Genomic DNA, 23,197 nt, shown 5'->3' with positions numbered 1-23,197 from the left:
ACACAGTGCTTGTGCTGTGTCATTTGGCCCCCTGTACACCTAAAAAACAAAAAAACTGTCTGATCCTGCCAGTTTGTACCTCCCCCCTGTAAACTGACCACAGTGTATCATGGCTGCTGAGCCCTGACACCGTGGTCAGTTTATGTACCTCATGACCTTATGTCATTCACAGCCTGCTCTGTCTCCTCTGTGCTCTCTCCCCCTTCCTTCCCTCCCTGCCTGTCAGCTTGTGACAGTGCCGCTTGAATAACACTAACCTGTATGCACCATCCGTGCAGCATCCTATTGTAGTGTCCCCCTCTATGTATGATTTATAAAAATGCTGCAAATTCCTAATTTGAGAGCAGAGATCACGATCACATGACTGGCTGGATATCTCCTCCTCTCCTCCTCTCCTTTTGACTAATGTCAGCAGGGGATTCTCGGTCCTGCCTGCTGCATCTGAGGAGGAAAGGAGAGATCCGGCCGGTCACGCGATTGCAATCTCGGCTCTGAAATTAGGTATTTGTAGCATTTATTTTTATAAATCACATACAGAGGCGAAGGAGGGTACAGCGTGGCATGACCGTGCAATTTTCATTCAAAGTGTGACAGCGCTGAAAGCTGAAAATTGGCCTGGGCAGGAAGAAGGTGAAAGTGCCCAGTATTGAAGTGGTTAACACTTTGATATTTAAATGGTGTTGTCAGAGCTCATTATTATACAAAATTATTAAATGTTGCCTTTGTCCGATATCTGAATTTTATGTTGAGTTTAATAGAACATTTAGTAGAATAAAAACTATATTTTTATTTTTTTATTGTCATACTAGTAGTATGCACATTTTTCTCTTACCCATGTGGAGTGTTCTTATAGTAATTCTGATCCATGTCTTGTCCCAAGTCCTAGGGGCTTTTTAACATCTGGATCTGCAGCCAGCTGCTCTGAGATGTTATGGTTTGTAGGGAAGGTCTCATCAAAAATGCAAATTTCTGTGCCTGAGAATTTAGTAGGAAATTCCGTGACGACCGGTTAGTCTTAAAGCAGAATCTTTCATATTCAGACCATCAGAAGGTGATTTAGAAATACTGCAGGCACACCCTATGGTGGTAATTAAGGAACACTGGATACTAGCCTTTTCTAAGATTTGAAAATGTCTTACCCACACTAATTTTTTTTGTGTTTTTTTGTTTTTTAGCTGGAATGCAATGATGTGGTCCTTTTTTGGAGAATACAGCGGATGTTGGCAATCACTGCAAACACCTTAAGGCAGCAGCTAACAAACACAGAAGGTAGGATTTGAAAAATGGTGCATCTATGTGATCTTTGTTGCAGGTCAGCCAGATCTGTAGTGACTGCAGTAGTAAAAAAAAAAAAAACACATTTTACTTTGCAAACTGTATCAACTAAACAAAATTAAACTTGAACTGGCCATAAAGGAAATTATCAATATTTTCATCCCCTAAACTGTATCTATAAAAGTATCTGAAATATAATACTAGAAAACGAAGTGAGGAATTTGAGAAATCCCTAAATCTTATTGCTGTATTTTAGAGTAAGAATTCCGGTCTTCTTTTTTTTTATACAGGTAACTAAAACTTGGGGGTCCTTAACCACTTCCTGCCCACAGTACATCATTCATGAAACTCATGAAAAAAAGTTTGAAAAATTGTTGCGCAAATACCGTGTGACATAAGTTGCAACGACCGCCATTTTATTCCCTAGGGTGTCTGCCAAAAAACATATACAGGTGATACTCGAAAAATCATGGCTTGAACTATCTTGCTTTGCATGTAAAGAGTCTATCTCATATATTGGTTTCATCTTTTAAGTCGCATTAGTAAAATAAATTAACTTTGCACGATATTCAGATTTTTAGAGTATCACCTGTTTAATGTGTTTCTAGCAAAAAAAAATTATGATTTTTTTACATGTAGGAGAGGAGTGTAGGCCCGGTATGGAAGTGGTTAAAGATCTTTAAGTAAGCCTTTCATTAGAGACACATGGAACCTCCATTGGTGAGAACTTTATGAAGATGCTAGTTGCCTGGCAGCCATTTTGGCCTACTGTCTTTTGCAACTTTCAGTGTCACTGACTTGGCACAAGCACGCAGATAAGGAACGGTAGTCCTTAGGTCTACACTTAAAGCCCATCTCTAGGCAACTAAGATATTATCCATTGCAATTGGGACTATGCCTGCACTGCATGGGTTCATTTCTTGTTTAGTTAACACTACTAGACTGATCCCCAAAGCCTTTTTTACACCTACGCTGTAGCGGTCTAGGATCCTGACTTCATCAAGACCAAAAAGGGTCCATAGCCCTGAATTGGACAAAGGAACATTTCACTGACAGACTGGGGGGGGGGTAAGTATTTTGATTTCCCTAGAGAAAATTAGCAATTAATCTTTGCAGTGTGGGCACAATCCCGCTGCAGATGATAATTAAACATTTTCCCAAAGTTGGGCTTGAAGTCAACTGACGGTCAGGTAGCTGACATTTTCAAGGAAGGTCCGTGATGTATTTACATTAAAGTAGAACTATAGGCAAAACTTTTTTTTTTTTTGTTTTTTAAATTTTGGATAGCGTAAAGGAGTGTCCCATTGCGGGGGTTTCCCTTCGCTTCCTGTCCCATAGCCAAAACAGGAAATTAGAGGAAATACCTGTAAATTAAGGTAATCTATTGGCGTCCCCCAGGTCAGCAACCAGAACTAATGGTCTCATTGAAAGATTTTCCCTCTATTACTGTTCTGGGGACAACCCAAAATTAGGGGTTTTCTTTTACTTTCAGTGATAATGGTAAACAGGACAAATGTCGAGGGTGAATCTCCCTGACGGGGACACAGACACTAATAACAAATCTAATTGGTGTTCTAATCCTCTCTATTCTGTCCAAAATGGGGAAAAAAAAAGTTTACCTTCAGTTCTACTTTGATATTTGAGCCGGCTCTTCATAAGTTGGGTTTTTGTCATTTTGTCCTGTTGAATCTCATTTTTGAGGCTCTTACATTGCTATATACAAGCTACTTGTGATCTTGCATTGGTAATTGTTATGTTTAAATATATTTTATATACATTTGCCAGTATATAGGCGTAAATGGCACACTATAAATTTCACTATATACCACCCACCATTTGACAGTCTTTCAGTGAAAAACCAAATAGTGTGGATTAGGTAATCTGTTAGAATATTTGTATTCAGCCTGCAGGTTGAATAATAATCTGTGTGTATAACCAGCATTAGTATTAACATTTGGTGGCATAGGTACCTGCAGATTCAATAGTGCTATTTGGATATTTAATGGCCGATGCTGTTGGGTGAAATTTTCTGTTCACCTGAGATAATCTGTGCAGCCCTAGTTTTCCATGTCTGCTTTTCCATTAAATTAGGTTTGTGGAACCAGCTGCAGTACTCCGTTTTGCTGCAGAGAGGGCATTTGGGTTGTGGCTGCATGTCTGACCACCCTACTTGTGAATGGGCAGCCCTAATTGGATGGGTTGGGTTCTGTGATTCCCCTAAGATAACAGTGATATCTGCTGAGAATATGGACATGCATGTACAATGTGTGCATGCCTGTGTCAAAATTTGTAAAACAAAGCCAAGTTTACTCATCTAATGCCTGTAGGTAACTTTACTCTGCACTTTCTCTGCTTATCTTTTTCTTGCAGTAAGGAGATTAGAGAAGAATGTAAAAGAGATCTTGGAAGACTTTGCTGAAGACAGTGATAAAAAAGTTAACTTGCTAACCGGAAAGCGGGTCCAACTAGCAGAAGATCTTAGTAAGTTCTGTCTTTTTATTTATGTATGCAGACCAAACATTTTTCCTGTGTTATTAATCACTTGCCTACTGGGCACTTTTTACCCTCTTCCTGTTCAGGCCAATTTTCAGTTTTCAGCGATGTCGCACTTTGAATGACAATTGCGCGGTCATTCTACGCTGTACCCAGATTACATTTTTATCATTTTCACACAAACGGAGATTTATTTTGGTGGTGTTTAATCACCACTGGGTTTTTTTAAATTTTTTTCTAAATAAACGATTGAAGACAAATTATTTAACCACTTCAGCCCCAGAAAGGTTTTACCCCCTTCCTGACCAGAGCACTTTTTACGATTCGGCACTGTCGCTTTAACTGACAATTGCACGGTCGTGCAATGTTATACCCCAAAAAAATTTACATGCTTTTTTTTCCCCCCACAAATAGAGCTTTCTTTTGGTGGTATTTGATCACCTCTGCAGGTTTTTTTGGGGGGTTTTTTGCGCTATAAACAAAAAAAGAGAGACAATTTTGAAAAAAATGCATTATTTACTTTTTGCTATAATATCCCCAAGAAATATCTAAAAAAAGATTCTTTCCTCAGTTTAGGCCAATATATATTCTTCGACATATTTTTGGTAAAAAAAACTGCAATAAGCGTTTGATTGGTTTGCGCAAAAGTTATAGCGTCTACAAAATAGGGGATAGTTTTATGGCATTTTTATTAATTTTTTTTTTTTACTAGTATTGGCGATCAGCACAATTTTATTTATTTATTTATTTTTTTATATTGTGACTGTGACATTATGGTGGACATATCTGACAATTTTGACACATTTTTGGGACCATTGGCATTAATACAGCGACCAATGCTATAAAATTGCATTGATTACTGTAAAAATGTCACTGGCAGTGAAGGGGTTAACCACTAGGGGGCGGGGAGGGGTTGTGTCCTGGGGCGTGTTTCTAACTGTCTGGGGGATGTAACATACCCATACATTACTTTAAATTGCAGCGAGCTCCGTGACCATGCCCTCAATGTCCGCGGGGATACCTGCGATCGTGTCACGGAGCTGAAGAACGAGGAGATGCCGATGTAAACACAGCATCTCTCTGTTCTGCCTAGTGACAGGACAAGGATCGTCTGCTCCCTGTCATTGGGAGCAGACAATCATTGTCCTGTCACTAAGCAGAACGGAGAGATGCTGTGTTTACATCGGCATCTCCTCGTTCTTCAGCTCCGTGACACGATCGCAGGTATCCCCGCGGACATTGAGGGCATGGTCACGGAGCTTGCGGCAATTTAAAGTAATATACGGGTATGTTACTTTGCCCAGCCCTGCCATTTTGCCGACGTGTATATATACAAATGGCGGTCGGCAAATTGTTGAAAAAAACTTTTTTCATAGTTATAAAATTTTATAAACCGGTTATGTTGCTTCTTCTGTGCCCTGGTGGGGCGGCACTGGTGGGGTGGCACTAATGGGCTTTGGGCACTAATAGTTTACGCTAATGGGTGGCACTGGTAGGCACTATTTGGACTGCACAGATAATCAGGACACTGATCATTAGTGCCCTGATTATCGGTGTCAATGTGCTTTTTAGAAAAGCCAGTTATCGGTTCTCTTCTCTTCTCTTCTCTTCTCCGATAACCAGCTTCTGTTTACATTTGTGATAAGCTGTGGACACAGCTGATCACGTGGTATAGAGCCACTGACTGCCCCTTTATCTCAATCTGTGATTAGCAGATCGAAAGCACGTCAAAAATGTGCATACAGAAAAGCATCTGGAGCGCATCCGGACTGCGTTTCTATAGTGTGAACTGGCCTTAATAGCTAAAATGTACATTTGAAGTTTGCAGTGCCTAAAATCTCATGCACTTTGGGTTTGTGTAATTTAAGCTAGTTCAATAAGTGTCCAGGGTACAGAAATCACTTGAACGTAACCTGGGCTTGTCCATAGATGGAAATTTGGCCAGTTCTGCAGGGTCTGGCCAAATTTCCATCTATGGCGTTCTCGTTCCAGAGAAGCCAATCTAATGATGCCGTTCTGAAATGGGCTTGTTAGAAAAAAAAAAATCTTTATCAGTGCTGCAATGATGATTTGTGTATTCTGAGGAGGACTCCCTGCTGTCAGAATACAATAACGCAGCGGGGAGGATTCCTTAATCCACCTAGCTTGTGTGGATGGGGAATTCAATTCTTTCAATTTGCCCGCTGGGTGATTAAAAAAACAAAATAACTGATTAATGTATGGCCAGTCTTGGGTATAGCAGGTTCACACAAAGATGTTAGCAGTAAAATGAAGTTTGAATTGTAATCACAAGAGGGCAGTCTTGCATCTAACTTATGCTAGTATGCTTATGAAATATTTATTGCACGTTTGTCTTGCTGGTTCATATAGTACTAAAATTTATAGGGGTTTTTTTTTTTTCCTTACAAAAACATTCAATTGTCTGTTTACTCTGATCTGTTGATGTGATGATAGAGGTGACATACTTGAACAATTGACACAAAAAATGACCTGGTGTTCATTTTAATTATCTAAAATTAACAAAAATGCAGCTTTGTCATTTGGAAAAAGTAAGTACGCCTCCACATTTACCACCTCTTCAATCCATGAAACTCGAATCTGGTGTTCAAGATTATGTGCCAAGGATTAAAAGTGTCTACAAGTAGAAACTGTCTTATATTTACACCTCGGATACCTAGGGTTTGCTGTTTTCTTTGCTATTGCCTTGTGGTGTCATCGTGCCAAGATTAAAAGAGCTTTCTGAGGCCCTCAGAAAAATAGTTGTGGATGCCTATGCGTTTAGCAAGGGATTTAAAAAGATCATCAAATTATTTGAAAGCAACCATTCTACTGTAAGGAAAATAACTTACAAGTAGCATAAATTTTGAACTGCATGCTAATTTGTGGTGGAGTGGCTGGCCGATCAAATTAAACCTGAACCCTGACCGTTCGATGTCTCCAAATCCATTCAGTTTTCTTTTGATCAGCCTGATAGTTATACAAGCCAGCCTTAGCTCAGTCAAACACTGACTGTTCAATGCTAAAAGAAGTCTCCAAGAACCCTAGGATTGTGCTCAGGAAACTCTTGCTGAAGTTGGGGTCAAAGTGCATAAATCTACAATTAGTAGGGAATAGATAATATCCTATTGGGGGGATTTTCCTTTGTCTTGTTCTGGAACTACAATAAGTATGAGGAAATGTCTATAAAGTGACGGGATTTCCCCATCTTAGATGTCACTTGATTAAATGTCTCCATACTTTTATACTGGGTTCACACTGGTGCATTGTGTGACATTGCATGTGATTCGCAACACGCTGCTGTGAAAATCGCGTGCAATGTTTGTGCAATTCAAATTCAGCCATACAGATTGTATGGCTGAATTTGCATCGCAGAGTCTTGCGGGACCCTTTTTTTGGTCTGCACCAGAATCCGATCGCATGGGTGTTAAAACACCCATGCGATTCGATTTCAAGTCCGGGTAGATAGTTTGCACTGCTATAAGCGAACTGATCTGGGCATGTCATTAACTTTGTATTGACACTACCAGCGGTTCTCACATGGCAGTGTGCGAGTCGGGTGCAATGCGGGAACCCGCAGTGGATTCTCGGGGTTCTCACATCACGCCAATGTGAACCGAGCCTTACCCTCACTGTTGGTTCAGATGGCAACTGCAACATTTTGAATTTGCCATCTTTTTCTTTTGGTGCCAGTGGTCACCACCAAGACAATGGAGGGTGAATCTGCCTACTCCACTCTATCCAGAACTTGAAAAACAATTTTGAGTATAACTCATCTTTAATGTGACATTAACCACTTCAGCCCTAATAGATTTGGCTGCTCAATGACCAGGCCATTTTTTGCGATATGGCACTGTGTCACTTTAACTGTACCCAAACAAAATTGACATCCCCCCCACAAATAGAGCTTTCTTTTGGTGGTGGTTTTTTTTTTTTTTGGCGCTATAAACAAAAAAGAGCAACAATTTTGAAATAAACACTATTTTGTACTTTTTTGCTATAATATCCCCAATTTGTTATTTTTTTTGTTTTTAATAAAAAAAAGCTCATTTTTTTCCTCAGTTTAGACTGATATATATTCTTCTACATATTTTTGATAATAAAAATTGCAATGAGCGTATATTGATTTGCGCAAAAGTTATAGCGTCTATAAAATGGGGGATAGATTTATGGCATTTTTTATTATTTAATTTTTTTTACTATTACTAGTAATGGCGGTGATCAGTGATTTTTATTAAGACTGCCACATTATGGCAGACAGATCGGACACTTTTGACACATTTTTGGGACCATTGCCAATTATACAGCGATTAGTGCTGTAAAAATATACTGAATACTGGGTAAATGTCACTGACAGGGAAGGAGTTAACGGGCGATCAAAGGGTTAACTGTGTTCCCTCATGTTTGTTCTAACTGTAGGGGGATGGGACTGACTAGAGGAGATGACAGATTGTTGTTCCTAGCTAGTAGGAACACACAATCTCTCTCTCCTCACAGAACAGGGATTTGTACACAGACGTGTGTCCCTATTCTGGCTCTTGTGCCCACGATCTGCCACAGTATAGTGACGGCGGTTGGTCGGCAAGCGGTTATAGTTAAATCATTTTTATTTTTATTTATTTTTTGGAGAGCACAGGGCCAATCAGTACTGTCCACACAGAAGGCCAGGGGTCCTGCAGCTTTATAGGACAGTCAGGGGAGAATGAAAACTCATCCTACAATCTTTAACCAGTGCTCGACCAGACACTGATAGAAGTCACAAGACTGCTATATACTACTGATGAGAAAAGGTATTTAGCAGTTTAGATTTACTAAAGTAATTGCATTTCCATGTTCTGTGTACTGGGAGACCAGATATAGTGAATGCAGGGTCCTGGGTTTAGTTACCACTTATGTAAGGCTTACATTGGTGGCAGCTTGTGGTCAGCCTGTAAACAGACTCCTGGCTGCTAGATCCGTCTGGAATCTGTTTACATTTTTTCAGGATATTGGCAGCTTTCTAATGGAAGTGATTTTGGCTGCTGCACTGGAAGCTTGTTCATATCTGTGTATTTTACTACTTTGGACAGCACGTTGTAAATTCCTGCTCAGGTTTGGCAATGAAGTTGTACTTCATTGTTGGTTATGAGTGTGCTCCCCAGACTCCTGCATGCAGTAGCTTGAGTGTGCTCTTTACAAAGTAAAGTAACAGAAATCATCCTAGAATGTAATGAAACAAAGCTCTAGTTATATTTCAAACATTAGGGCCTCTGGGTGCTCCCTTGTTTTTATTGGGTCATTCCTAAGTCCTTTAAAATTAAGTGGAAAGGGTATAAACCAGGGGTCTCAAACTGGCGGCCTTCCGGCTGTTGCGAAACTACAAGTCCCATCATGCCTTTGCCTGTGGGAATCATGCTTGTAACTGTAAGCCTTGCAATGCTTCATGGGACTTGTAGGTTTGCAACAGCTAGAGGGCCACCAGTTTGAGACCCCTGGTATAAACAGACACAATTGTAATGCTGTCAGCTCCTGGTCTGCATATTGGCTATTGTCCTGTTGGAACTAAGCAAGGGGAGATGCATATCTAATCTGATTTGATATCTTTTCAAAGTTTATTTTGCTTTTATGATCGACTGGAGGATATGATGCATATTGAGAGGATAAAAGCAGCAAAGTAGACCCAACTCTTCTTTCTTAAGAAGATACCTACAGGTGAATGCGTTCCTTAACTACCAGCTGGCATGTGTCACACGTCAGTGTAAGAAAAAAGATGTGCCCCTCTTCTCCTTTCAAAGTGGTCTATATTGTGTACATGAAGTGGCAGCAGCTTACCGGATGGTGTAATCTTGGAGTTCACACTTGTCCAGGCTTGTCTGCCTTCCTTTGGACTCAGTTCTGCTGATAATTAGTAGCAGGGTTGCTATGTTACCTTCTTTATTATTTTTAGGGTAAAAGTGTTTTATTGTGTGCTTGTTGCTAAGTGATGTTATCAGATGAAGCATTGTTTAGCAGTTACAACCAGAGTTTTATTTGATCTACACAAGTAAGTCTTTGTTATAAACTATTTCCCTGATGCTGTGTTTTGGCTTTGCTGCAGCTATATGTCTGTCCATGTATTCGGCTGATTGCAATGCAGGTTTATACTTCACAAGGCACAGGGAGCATAGAACTTTCTATTGTGCTTTATAAATTTTCAGAGGAATAAAGTTTCAGCCTGCAGCAATTTATATTAACTCTTTTGTTCATTGACGGACACAGCTCCTTTAAACCTGCTTTTAAATAACCGTAGGTTTATCACGCCACCTTCAGGAGAGGACTAGGCAGAACATGTAACACATTTAAAAAAACAGCAAGACTGCATAGTTCCACCCAGGGGGCGGTTCCTCTGGCTATAACCCCTCAGCCTGCTTCCTGCAGCTTCGTTTTTTTTCTGCCTAGTGAAGAAGTGCAGCTCCTGGGCTACTGCTGTCTATTTTACAGTGTTTCGTGGCCAGCAGCCACCCCGCACTGCTCGGTAGATGGGTCTGTGATGGAATGTGTCCAGCTATTCCGACCAGATGGGTAAGTACAGCTCTCCCTGCCTCAGCAGGATAGAGCAGCTGAGCATTCCCTGGGAGGTTGATTAGGGGGTCTCTCACTCTCCCTTTCCTCTCTCCCGATCCCTTTTTTCCCTTCTCCCCCTGTGGGGGCCGCTGCATGGCTGGGCATGAGGTGCGGTGTATGTACCTGGGCCAGGGGGTCCTCCGGGGGGGGGGGCTCTGTACCTTGGCAGGGGCTGCGCTGGCTGTTTGGGTCCGTTCGTTGTCTTTCTGCCCTTTTTCTCTGTGTCTGAGGTGCCTGTGTAAAATTTACCTTAGAATGTGCTGGTGCCATTGTCCGCCGGCCACCGCCATTTTTCTGTATTTTCAATGCAGAGCATTGCTGACAGACATTTTTGAGAGGTCCGGCAGGCATTTTCTTGGTGTTTTCTATACGAAAATGGACAGTGGCCATTTTCTTGTAGCCTCAGCACGGTTTTGCCTGCAGTGCTGGCTCATTTTACCTCAGAACAGCGTGGTTTTTCACTCTGCGCACCTGTGACTAGACACAGAATGCAGCAGAGGGTGGGATTGTTTACCTTGCCCCAAGTCCCCAAGTCTGGCAGGCAAGATGGGTCAGCATGGCGTCAGAAGCTGGTGCTTCTTCCCCAGATATCCCTGTAATTGCACCCTGCTCATGGACACTTTTGTCGGCGGTCCTGGAAACGTTTGTTGCCAGGGTGGAGGCGGCATGTGGGCGCAAGGGGGGGTAAAAGAAAAACATCCCCTGTCCCCCCGTCTTCTGGAGAAAGCTCTGATTCAGACTCTGGCCCCGCGGTGACTGGCAGCCCCTTTTCTGACGTGTCAGAGGATGCAGACCAGGACCGGTGTCGGACAGCATGTGAGTTCTGGGCCTCATGGTAGCCTCCTTTGAGGCCATACCGTACACTCAATTTCACACACAAGTCTTGCAGAAGGAGATCCTGTCCAAATGAGACAAATCTCCGTTATCCCTGGATCGTCAAATTCAGGTGAGCCAGTTAGTCAGGGATTCCCTTCTCCGGTGGCTGAGGTCTCCGACCCTTCGGTGCGGGAGATCGTTCCTTCCTCTCCATTGGACAGTGATCACAACAGACGCCAGCCCGACTGGTTGGGGTGGAGTGCTGGGGTTAAAGTCGACCCATGGCCTTTGGTCGCGGGAAGAATCCCAGCTGCCGATCAATTTGCTCGAACTTCAGGCGATCAGGCTATGCCTATCCACATGGTCAGCGAGGCTCCAAGGGCGTCCGATCAGGATCCAGTCAGACAATGCCACGGCGGTGGCATATGTCAAACATCAAGGAGGAACAAGGAGCTCAGCCACAGCACAGGAGGTCGCTCACATCCTCCAGTGGGCAGAGCGGCACGTGTCTGCCATATACATCCCGGGTGTAGAAAACTAGCAGGCGGACTACCTAAGTCGCCAGGTGCTGGACCCAGGAGAATGGGCATTGCATCCGGGGGTATTCAGGCTTCTTTGCTTGCAGTGGGGTACACCAGATGTGGATCTCTTGGCCTCTCAGCTCAATCGGAAGGTGCAGAGGTTTGTGTTCATAACATGAGACACTGGGCAGACACATCAGACGCGTTGGTGGCCCCATGGGGGCAGTATCGGCTGATTTATGCCTTTCCCCCACTCAAACTGTTGCCTCGTCTGCTATGCAGAGTGGAGGTCGAGGGGATTCCAGTAATATTGCCCCAGATTGGCCTTGGCGTCCCTGGTACACCGACCTAGTATGCCTGGTGGCGGATGTTCCTTGGCAGTTGCCGATGCGAGAAGACCTATCGCAAGGTCCGATACTCCATCCTGCTTTACCATCTCTGGTTTTAACGGCATAGCTGTTGAAAACCAGGTGCTAAAGGACCGAGGTCTGTCGGACTCTGTAATTTCCACTATGCTGAGGGCACGGAAATCTTCCTCTCGGAAGATTTACCATCGTACGTGGAAGGCCTACATCTCCATGTGTGAGGAGATGGAGTGGCATCCGCGCACACGGTTTCTAGGATCCTGCTGTTTTTACAGCGAGGCATGGATCAGAAACTTGCCTTAAGCACCATCGAGGGACAGATATCAGCATTGGCTGTCTTTTTCCAACGCCCCTTGGCGTCTCACTCATTGGTAAGCACCTTTGTACAAGAGGTTCGGCAAGTAGTCCCTCCGGGTTCGGCCACCCCTACTTCAGTGGGATCTGTACCTGGTGCTGTCAGCGCTTTAGAAACAGCCATTTGAGAACATCAGGGAGATTCCCTTATTGACTCATTCCCAGAAAGTTGTCTTTTGTCAAGTTGTCTTCTATCTGCCAGGAGGGTTTCTGAGTTGGAGGGCGACTTGCAAGACTAGGCCGATCTGGTTATCCACAAGGATAAGGCGGGAATACGTCCGCAAACCTCTTTTCTTCCAAAGGTGGTTTTGGGTTTCGGCATTCCATCTCAATGAGGACCAGGAAGAGAAAACACGATCTGAACTTTCTAAACTACCTGTATATACTTTCTAATTTGTAATTCCTACAGCGTTCACCTGATTTGGATGTGAATACCCTCAAATAAAAGCTGAAAGTCTGCAGTTAAAGCACATCTTGTTCGTTTCATTTCAAATCCATTGTGGGGGTCTATAGAGGCAAAAAAAAAATAGAATTTTGTCGATGTCCCAATATTTATGGACCTGACTGTATATACTGTTTAGAAAGTTCAGATCTGTTAGGAAATTTTCTCTTCCTGGTTAACACAAAGTGTGATGTCTGGGCATAAAGCTAAGTTAGCTAAAATTGCTGATTGGAGGAAAGGCACACACCCCTCTCATCATAGACAGAGACTCAGAGGTGTTTTGTAATAGGGCCACCTCCCTGTTAATATATTTTAGCAACCTCCCCTGACAGAAGATTCGTTCAGGCTACTTTTATCTAAAAGTGTCCGAGAAATTGTCAGGAGGTATCACGCTTATAACAGAGGGACGGTTCAGGAGAGAGCTAAGGGACTTGGCTCTTTGAAGAGTGATAACAAAATACTGCAGATGTAAGTGCCCAGCTCAAATTTAATGAATCGGGTTTACATCCACTTTAATGAGAACTGCAGATTGCTACATAAACATGCTAGATCTGCTCTTATGTGCACACTACAGCAGCCTGTCCTAACCTGAGTGTATTAACAAATGTGAGATTAGTAACCTATGGATTGGGCAGCTGATATCTAATGTATATCGGTTGTATTACCATGGCTACAAAACACCATGGATGTTCTATCTTGTATTTTATGTCTGAGCAGATTTCCTCACCATCTATAGGCTATATTGGTGCAGACTGAATTAATTTGGCTGACCATACATTGGGTGATTCAAGGTGAAGTAACTGAGGGATTCTGGGTGAATCCGCTTAACTTGCCTTAGTCGGTGACCCTGTCACCACGCTCCTGTCTGACATCCTCGATTGAAAAACTGAAGGAGCTGGATGGAAAATTGCTGGCCAAACAGTGTCTGCAACCAATTGATGCAACCGCTGTTTTGGGCCAGTTGTCGAAGTGCAGTGGAATGACCAGCCTCAAGCCGGCCATAGATGGCTGGTCCCTGCTGAATTGGCAGAGATTCACACCAAGATTTTATCCATGTATGAGCAGGCTGATTGTACCCAAGTCGATCCATCAATTGAACCAGCCACGATTGGAAATATGTATTGCCGGCTTTCGTGCAATCTATTTTTAATTAAAAATTATTTAGTCACTTAATGAAAATTGGATCAGCTTATCACTTAGCTTGTTCTATTGCAGTCCTGCAGACAAATATGTATGTGATCTGTATAATTTGGCTGACCTCATCTTTTTGCTCACCGATCCTGGCAAGATTGGCAACTGGATCTGCCCCTGTGATATCAGGTTATAGCTTTTACTTTCTTTTACATAACTCTGCACATTAGTAAACAGTTGTGGAAACTCTTATGCCCTGTACACACGGTCGGAAACTCAGACAGAAAAGGTCCGATCGGATTATGTTGTCGGAAAATCCAATCGTGTGTTGGCTCTATCGGACTTTTTCCTTTGGAAATTCCAATGGAAAAGTTTGAGAGCTGGATCTAAAATTTTCCGACGACTAAATCTGATCGGACATTTTCCGATCGTGTGTAGGGAATTCCGATGGACAAAGTGCCATGCATGCTCAGAATAAATTACGAGACGAAAGCTATTGGCTACTGGCCTCTACGTAGTCCCGTCGTACATAACAAACGTCACTTCGTTTCGAACGATCAGATTTTCCGACAACTTTGTCCGACCGTGTGTATGCAACACAAGTTTTGGCCAAAATCCGTCAGAAAAAATCTGATGGATTTTGTGGTCGGAATGTCTGACCGTGTGTACACAGGATGTTTTAAAACCTCTCCTGAATGATTTAACTTGACAGATAGTAACGACGTTTAAAATGTCCATTTTGCCACATTTAGCCACGTAATAGTCAAAAATGAAAAATGCCTGTAAACAAAACGCAGCTAAACGTGAGTTACCGCGTTTACAAGCTGTTACAGGCATTTGGTGTTTCAAATGCCTCTGAACATCCGTCCTGAACGCATTTTTCTTCTAAACTCAGCTTGCCTATGAACGACCCTGTGTACATGTACTAATAAGATAACAGAGGAGAGATCAGGGGCAGCTGGAAAAAACACCCAACTGCTCCTAAACGTCAGTTTACCAGCTTCAGTGTACGTAAAGCCTGACCGTTTCCTTATAAAGGGCAGTGATTCCCCCTGCAGGCATTTGTAGGTTAAAATAATGCAAGTAAACATTCTGATATTTGGACTTAGATGGCGTCTGTAAATGCGATCCCCCAGCTGTTGGAGCACTCGGAGGTACAGATACAAATCACTCGCTGGACAGCAAAGCTTTGAAGCTGTGAAAGTGTAAGCTTTGTGTTCTGTGTAGACATCACGACCTAATCAGCTTCAGGATCTCTTTCACTTCTTCTATATTGAGAAAGTGGCAGTGCATTTGCCAGAGGCATTCCCCAGAAAAAAAAAAAAAAAACGTGTGTGTTTAGAAGTGTAGCTTGCAGAACTGAAAAGGAGGAATGTTTGTGGTTTTGTTCTATTTCTTCTTTAATACCATGCAAGCTAGACATATATCTCTTTGTAAGCCTATAGAAAATACACTTAAAAAGAACAAAAGCTGGAGGGGAGAAATTTGAAGAATTACTTTTTCATAAACCGCGTCTTTGATTAGCCACAGACATAGTGATATCATCTGGTATTATTAGACTAACTTAATACCACAAAGAACAAGTTATTTCATGTGGCTCCCAAGCTTGTCCTCTCTGTAGGGCAAGATTGGGAGTTCTATTACATTCATATGAGTTTTTTACTTTATTTAGACAATGTGGGGGGGGGGGGGGGTATATGCAGCAGGGTGGTATTTGAACACAATGCTTTTGTGGGGCTGGTACCTTTCACATTATTTTTAGAAGATATAAATATATCTTGACACATGGATGCATTTAATTTGGATTTCATGTTTTAAGTTTACTTATTCTAACTAGTCCTGCCCCATATTATGGAGTACAATAGTGTTTAAAGAAAACATATCTAATCTTTTGCTAATGCTTTTTTTAGTATTTTTTTTTCCCATGCATGTAAAAAAAAAAACAGCTTGATGTAATTGTATGTGTTAATGCTTTTGAAAACTTGTTTCTGTTTTATAATTTTTCACAATATAGCTCTGGGTTGGTTGGTTCATTTAAAGCAGTATACTTCCTTCGTGGCTGATGTCTTGTCAGTAGTTGAGATAGAGTAGTTGCCCTGAACCACTGAGCACTCCCTCTAGTGGTTCATTTTCAAATGACTATATTATCGCATAAAGTTTTGGATTAAAGTAAGGATCTAAAACCCCTGCCAATTTTTTTTTTTTGGCAGTCTCTGTACTATTTAAGAAACTTCCCCTCCATTCTTGCTTTAGACACAGCAAGAAGTGCAAGGAAATCTCAACGTGCAGGAAATCCTTTCTTGGAAAGCTGTCACCTAAACATTTGTCCACATCATTACGTCTGTTTCATTGACAACTGTAAAATTCGCTTTTTGAATATTTGCTTATATTTACTTATTTTATTTATATTTACTATGCTTTTCCTTTAGCTAGAGTGTATGTTTACAGGTCAAGTCCCTAATTATATAATAAAAATGGTTAACAAATTTTGAAGTGGATCGCCCAATGAGCTTACGTATGAAAAGGTCTGCTACTTTCAATAACCAGTATTATTCCATTTGTCTTTCTTTCTTCACTAGAAAAAAAAAAAATGAAAGTTAGAATTTTAATTCATGGGGCGTGTTATGTCTCCACTTATTCTAGTCATGGATATGCATATAACTAAAGGAACACCAGACCTGAAAGGAAGAAGTCTTTTATTCTTATAAGGAAGCACTTATTTTATATAGACTGTCCCCGGGTTACAAACAATATAGAGTCTGTAGGTTTTTTGTTAAGTTGAATCTGTTTGTAAGTCGGAACAGATACATTTTTTTTAAGTGTAGCTCCAGCCAAAAAAAAACGCTTTTCAAGCTTTTTGAATAGCATAGAGAATGGTTAACACCTGTGTAATGTTTGTTTTGCGGTCTGTGCCCCTGTTCAGAAGATTTCATCTCACTTTCTGTCCCAATGACAATTAGATAGTGAAAATTTTGGGTTGTTGTGGAAACAAGTCTTGGTGAAAAAGCATCAGTGGAAGTACCTTTTTCCCATAATAGCTCTTACAGGAGTGAATTTCCCTTCCTGTGGGGTAGATTTCCTCTCACTTCCTGTTGTCTCCCTCCGTTTGTAAGTAGGAGTCGTTTGTAAATCGGGTGTTTGTAACTAGGGGACTGCCTGTATACTATCTAAAATGACCCTGATTTATCAGTAAAAATAAAAAATAATTCCAGAAGAGGCTATTTTGCCTCCCATGCTTTTGCATTCAGGTTCTGCCTACTCTCCTAGGCACTGCCCAGTGTCTGAAAGTAGCCAAGATTTAGTGGAAACATTCCCTGGAATTCACAAAGACCAGATTTTGTTAAAGTGCAACGCATTCTAAAAGTGGTGCTGCATGTGCCAGATTTCATGTACCTGTCTAGAACTTGTCACCGTTGCATGTAAACCTGACAAAAGTTTTTGCTTCTGCTTTGCGCAGTTCAGATTATAGTCTCAAGATGGCAGCAGTGTTCTTGCTTTTGAAGCTACATTAAGGGATTACTGAGCTGTGGGAGAGCAGTGTGCCTCACCTCCTGCCTCTGTTTATTATTCCCTACCAGCGGAAGGCTTGACATCACCCAGGCAGCAGCCGTTGTGTCTTGAAAGATCAGCTCCCCATTCAGAGCACACAACACGCTTGTTGAGACATGTTCACTTGTTTTTTCTCTTTTTACTTTAAAGCCAACTTTCATCTGTGTTAATTGAACATCTTTCTTGTTGCTGGGAGATATTCTATCTCTGTGAATCACATTGCTGATGATTTTAAATGTTGGCACTTTGTTTTTTGGGGGGTGTTTTTTATTTATTTTTTATTTTTTTTGTTTTTTTGCATTGCTTCTGATGATGTTAGAAAAATTATTTCTACATATGGTCACTGTTTCTTATGGTGGTAACTTGTGAATTATCCTTGTCAGAGAGCCTTGTGCTTCCAGATTTAAAAATAATGAATTAATGCTAGGACCCCCATAAATTTAAAGAAAACGGCTGCACAATTGTATTGTCTGAACAGTGCACATAAGTTGGTTTAAAGTGATTGTAAAGTTTATATTTTTTTCTAAATACCAAACATGCTTTACTTACCTAATCTGTGCAATATAATTGCACAAATCGGCCCCAATCCTTCTCTACTGGAGTCCCTCACTGGTACTCTGGCTCCTCCTCTTCTCTGTGTGCCACCATGGGAAGTCACTTCCTACAGTGGCACACCTGTGGGCGCTTCTGAGCTGGGCTGCCAGTTTCCATAGACAGACAGTGCAGCTCTGCATTCTAAAATGTAATTAAAAGCATTATCTCAGTTATGATTATGACATAGAATAGTCCCTACACCTGAAGGTGGTCCAGGACTTGTGTTGCAAGTGCGAGGGTCACTGGATGTGGACCACCTAGCTTTCAGGTTCAACAACAAACTGGACAGGTTTTTTGTTTTGTTTTTTTGCCCCATGATTGGTGTTATTGGACCCATTTGCTGTTGTCATTGGGAGAAATTGTGTCCCATCGTTGGTGTCATTGAGAGAAATTGTGTCCCATCGTTGGTGTCATTGAGAGAAATTGTGTCCCATCGTTGGTGTCATTGAGAGAAATTGTGTCCCATCATTGATGTCATTAGAAGGAATTGTGTCCTTTCATGGGGTGAGGTGGGGCTTATGCCCCAATATTGGTACACATGTCCATTTACATCCGCTGCTCCTTGGAGGGTCTGATCCAGTCAGCATGTCAGTTGGTCCACCCGCGTGAAAGGGGCCTTACACACAAGTCAGCCCAACTATTGAAAACCATGCATTTTCTAGAAGGCTGATATCCTACAGCTATTAAACAATTTATATATAAACTGATATGTCTGGCAGGAGTGTACGTTTCGACACCCATACATTTAAGTCATTGATTTGTTGTAAGAATATTTTAAATATTGAAAGTTTTGATGAAACTATGCCAAGTGCACTAAAATATAAGCTTAATTTATTGCTTTTTTTTTTTTTTTTTTTTCAAAAGCAGTGTTGAACCCTAAACAGATATAATGTAATGTATTGCAGCTTACCAGCCACTAGATGTGGTGGCTGCATTTTTCTTTTTTTTTCCCTTTCTAATGATATGGCCAGTAACACAGTTTTCCTGAAAGGCTCCATGGCAGCATACGTGTGGGTAGCCCCGCCTCCACGATTACCCAATAGGACCCAACTCCCATAAATCTTTGCTCCTGGCCACTATCAGTGTTCCTTTTTTGTCCTCCCCAGTAGGACCAGATGGTTTCTTTCCTGGAAATAAAACTTCACGACGATCGATTGGCTGATTGACTGAGAAATTTTCCTCCGATAGGCCCTGACTGTTAAGCAGGGTATGGAGAGTATTTGCAGAGTAGCGCTGAAGAAAGGATTTCCTACCTGAGTGCGCACGGTCTGTGTCCCGTTGTTATGGGTGACCATTATCTGCTGGAGGTATGGCGTGTGTGTTCCAGTCCGTTCGGCCAGGTGATCGTTGGTGGAGTGGTGAGCCTTTTATCTATCCATGGCAGCATTGTATTTGTGTGTATTTCTTTTGTTTGTCTTGCGGTCTCCTCCATGCCGTTTGCGTTCGCTTCCGCGTTCCAGCAAACCTCTCTCCTACTTCCGGGTTATGCAGGCGTTCTGCGCATGTGCGAACCCGGTATGAGACCGAGGCTTGGTTCCCGCGCATGCGCGCGAGCGCCTCGCGTCTGACGTCGGCGATGACGTCACGGGCGCCAAATTTAAAAGGCTTTGGAAGCTGTCAGAACCCTGGGAATGTTTGCAGTGGTCGCAGCGACTTCCCGGGGCTGTCAGCGCGGCGGTTTAAGGTAAGAGCGTGTCCCTTAGGCTGGGGAAATGCTTTTAAAAAAAAAAAAAAAAAAAAAATGTGTGTTTTATTTTTCTCTTTAGTTGCAGTGTTTCTTAAACTGTGGGTTTATTGTGAATATGGACGCCTTACTGCCTCCTAGTGGCCAGCCCGCTCATGTTAGGTAGGTCTTTAGTATTTATGCTTTTTATATATTGGAGAGAGTGTTTGGCATAGGTAGGATTGACTGTATATCCTTTTCTCTCTCTGTCTGTTTTACCCTTACAGCCCTTCTGGGTCTGATCCACAACCTAACACTTCTAGACGCAGTGGATCATCAAGATCACACCGCCATAAATCCTCCTCAAGATCTAGCCAGCATAGGTCAAGATCTGAACAGCATAATAAGAATTATTCTCACCCCCCTGCTGCTCACTCCAGCAAGCGTACGGAAAAATCATGCTGGGGGTGCAGGATGCCTGTTCCTTCGGACGTATCCTTATGCGATCATTGCTTCTCCAAAGCTGCAGATGAAAGGGATGATGCAGACCAGCGTTTGGAGTCAATAGTAAGACGGGTTGTGAAGGAGTCTCTGCAGGAGAGGGACGCTCTACAGCTGTGTGAATCCCCGTCAGAATTATTGGCTCCTCCACCTGGAGAGAACCCATTGCAGGAGACATGGGAATCCTCTCAGCCAAGCCGCCTATCTGCTCCCATCTCAGATAGTGAATCTGACTGTGAGGATCCTGGTTTAGGTTTTGACTATGGACTGGTGCCTTCATTGGTCAAAGCAGTGAGAGAGGCTCTGAAGTGGGAAGACCCTGTTACTTCCCCACCAAAGCAGAGAAAGTTCTTTAAACAGCTCAATAAGGAGCGACAATTTTTTCCCTTCCTTTCAGAGTTGGGTGACATTATTACCGAGGAATGGAGCAAGGTGGATAAAAAGGGTTCCATGCAGTCAAAAATCCTGAAATTATATCCCTTTAAAGAAGAGGATGTGAAGCACCTGGAGTCAGCACCACTGGTGGATGCAGCGCTCATGCGTTTGGTGAGATATGTAACCCTACCCTTAGAGGATACGGTATCCTTTAAAGATCCTTTGGAAAGGCGGATCGATTCAGACCTTAAGAGGATATATCTGACTTCTGGAATGGCTTGCAAACCAGTGCTTGCAATGGCAGCGGTATCCAAGGCCATAGAATCCTGGGCTGATTCTGTAGAGGAATTCCTGAGGGGTATTTCTATTGAATCAGCAAAAGACTCCCCTATTCAAGAAATCAGGATGGCGTCTGCCTTTTTGGGGGAGGCATCTATTGATGTTATCCGCCTGATATCTCGGGATATGTTAGCAGCAGTCTCAGCTCGCCGTGCGTTATGGCTCCGTCCATGGCTGGCGGATCCAGCATCCAAACAGGCCTGGTGCCGTATTCCCTTTGAGGGGTCATCTTTGTTTGGTAACAAGCTGGATACTGCCATATCCCGGGCTACAGGTGGGAAATCTGGGTTTCTTCCCCAGGACAGACGTCTTCAAAATCAAAGGCGTCCATTTCCTAGAAGACAAGGCCCTGATCGTGCCAGGGAGGCGCGGAGCTATAGACCTGGTCGAGAATTCTCAAGGTCATGGAGATCCAGGCAATCTTCTTTCAAAAATACCTCAAAAGGGGGTTCGTCCGGCAAGCAGGATTCCGCGAAATCCTTTTGAAATTGGGCCCGCTCAAACTTGTCAGGTGGGGGCTCGTCTTCTCCACTTCAGGCATGTTTGGGCGGCCTCAATTCGGGATTTTTGGACTGTAAAAACAATTTCCTCAGGTCACAAGAGGGGTTTTATCAGCACCCCAAAGCTAAGATTTATTCCCACAAATCTTCCAGAATCAAAAGAGAAGAAACAAGTCCTATTGACCTACGTGAACTCTTTACTGGATCAAGGCGCAGCCGTTCCCGTTCCAGAAGAAGAACGTGGAGAGGGCATGTATTCCCCTTTGTTTCTGGTTCAAAAGAAAAATGGCACATGGAGGCCGGTAATAGATTTGACCCATCTCAATTCCTTCATTCGCAAAGAGAAGTTCAAGATGGAATCTCTGCTTACCATCCAGCAGTCCGTGTATCTGGGGGACTGGATGATATCAGTCGATTTGAAGGATGCTTACTTCCATGTTCCCGTGGCAAAGGAGTTTCAACAATACCTCCGCTTTGCAGTAGGCATTCAACATCTTCAATTTACATGTCTTCCCTTTGGGTTAACAACGTCCCCACGGGTCTTCTCCAAAGTTCTTTTGGCAGTTGTGGCCTTTCTCAGAGTCAAAGGTGTTCGTCTCCATCACTATCTCGACGACCTTCTTCTGCTATCCCAGAACAAAGATCAGCTCTTGGAGCACAAAGACCTAGTCATCTCCACTCTACAGGAGTTCGGGTGGCTTCTGAACTTAGAAAAGAGTCACCTAGATCCAACTCAGTCTCTTGTTTTCCTAGGGGCGCAGTTCAACACAGCAGAAGGTACTATCGCCCTTCCAGAAGAGAAGGTTGGAGTCATACGAGACAGGATTCATGCAGCCCTTGCAGCATCCCATCTCTCGGCTCTCCAATGTCTGAGGGTGATTGGCACAATGTCAGCCACCATTCCCATGGTAAAGTGGGCCCAGTGGCACACTCGTCCCTTTCAGAAGGGGTTTCTACAACAGTGGGACTTATCCAGCCAGACACAGCGCATATTCCTCACTCCAGCCATGAGGACGTCTCTTCTTTGGTGGCTACAGGGGAAGAACCTGCGCAACCACCATTCAATCATTCCCATCTCATGGGTCACGGTAACTTCAGATGCCAGCAACCGAGGATGGGGCGCTCACTGCCTTTCGGAGGTCGCTCAGGGCAGGTGGACGTTTCCATCACAGAGAGTCGTCTCCAATGTTCTGGAGCTAAGAGCGGCCTTCCAGGCGCTTCGGTCATTCCATCATCTGACAGCGAATGCCTCGGTCATGCTAAGGTTGGACAACACAACCGCGGTGGCTTACGTAAAGAAGCAAGGGGGAACTCGCAGCTGGTCCCTGTTACAGGAGACGGAGCCAATAATGAATTGGGCTCAGAAGAATTTGTCCAACCTTTCTGCAGTCTACATCCCAGGGGTGCAGAATGTTCAGGCGGACTTCCTATCGCGTGTCGAGTTGGACAACAACGAGTGGTCTCTACACCGGGAAGTATTCGATTGGCTCCTGACCTTAGGATTGTCCCTGGAAGTCGACTTGTTCGCTTCCCCGTGCAATCGGAAGCTTCCGAAATATTACTCAAGGTTCAGGGATCCCCAGGCATATGGGATAGATGCCCTCACAGAACATTGGAAGTTTCAGACAGCTTACGCCTTCCCTCCAGTTCCGGTGATCCTGCAATTCCTTCGGAGACTCAGGTCAGAGAAGGCGGAGATT

General features: G+C 43.0%; 1 protein-coding gene across 4 annotated transcripts in view; it reads left to right on the top strand.

The window, feature by feature from the left end:
- The window catches only part of OPA1 (OPA1 mitochondrial dynamin like GTPase), a 119,219-nt gene that overhangs the window by 65,469 nt on the left and 30,553 nt on the right, over nucleotides 1–23,197 (top strand). For all 4 annotated transcript variants that reach the window (XM_077487478.1, XM_077487476.1, XM_077487477.1 and 1 more), the window contains 2 exons: nucleotides 1,176–1,269; nucleotides 3,646–3,756. In XM_077487478.1, the coding sequence (XP_077343604.1) occupies nucleotides 1,176–1,269; nucleotides 3,646–3,756 (205 nt within the window). The remainder of the gene's footprint in view (nucleotides 1–1,175; nucleotides 1,270–3,645; nucleotides 3,757–23,197) is intronic.

Source organism: Lithobates pipiens, unplaced genomic scaffold (assembly GCF_037356315.1).
Source record: "Lithobates pipiens isolate NorthernLeopardFrog02 unplaced genomic scaffold, aLitPip1_a1.2 Scaffold_18, whole genome shotgun sequence".
NCBI lineage: Eukaryota > Metazoa > Chordata > Amphibia > Anura > Ranidae > Lithobates > Lithobates pipiens.
The sequence above is the reverse complement of the archived record's forward strand: the minus strand, read 5'-3'. Positions and strand labels throughout refer to the sequence as shown.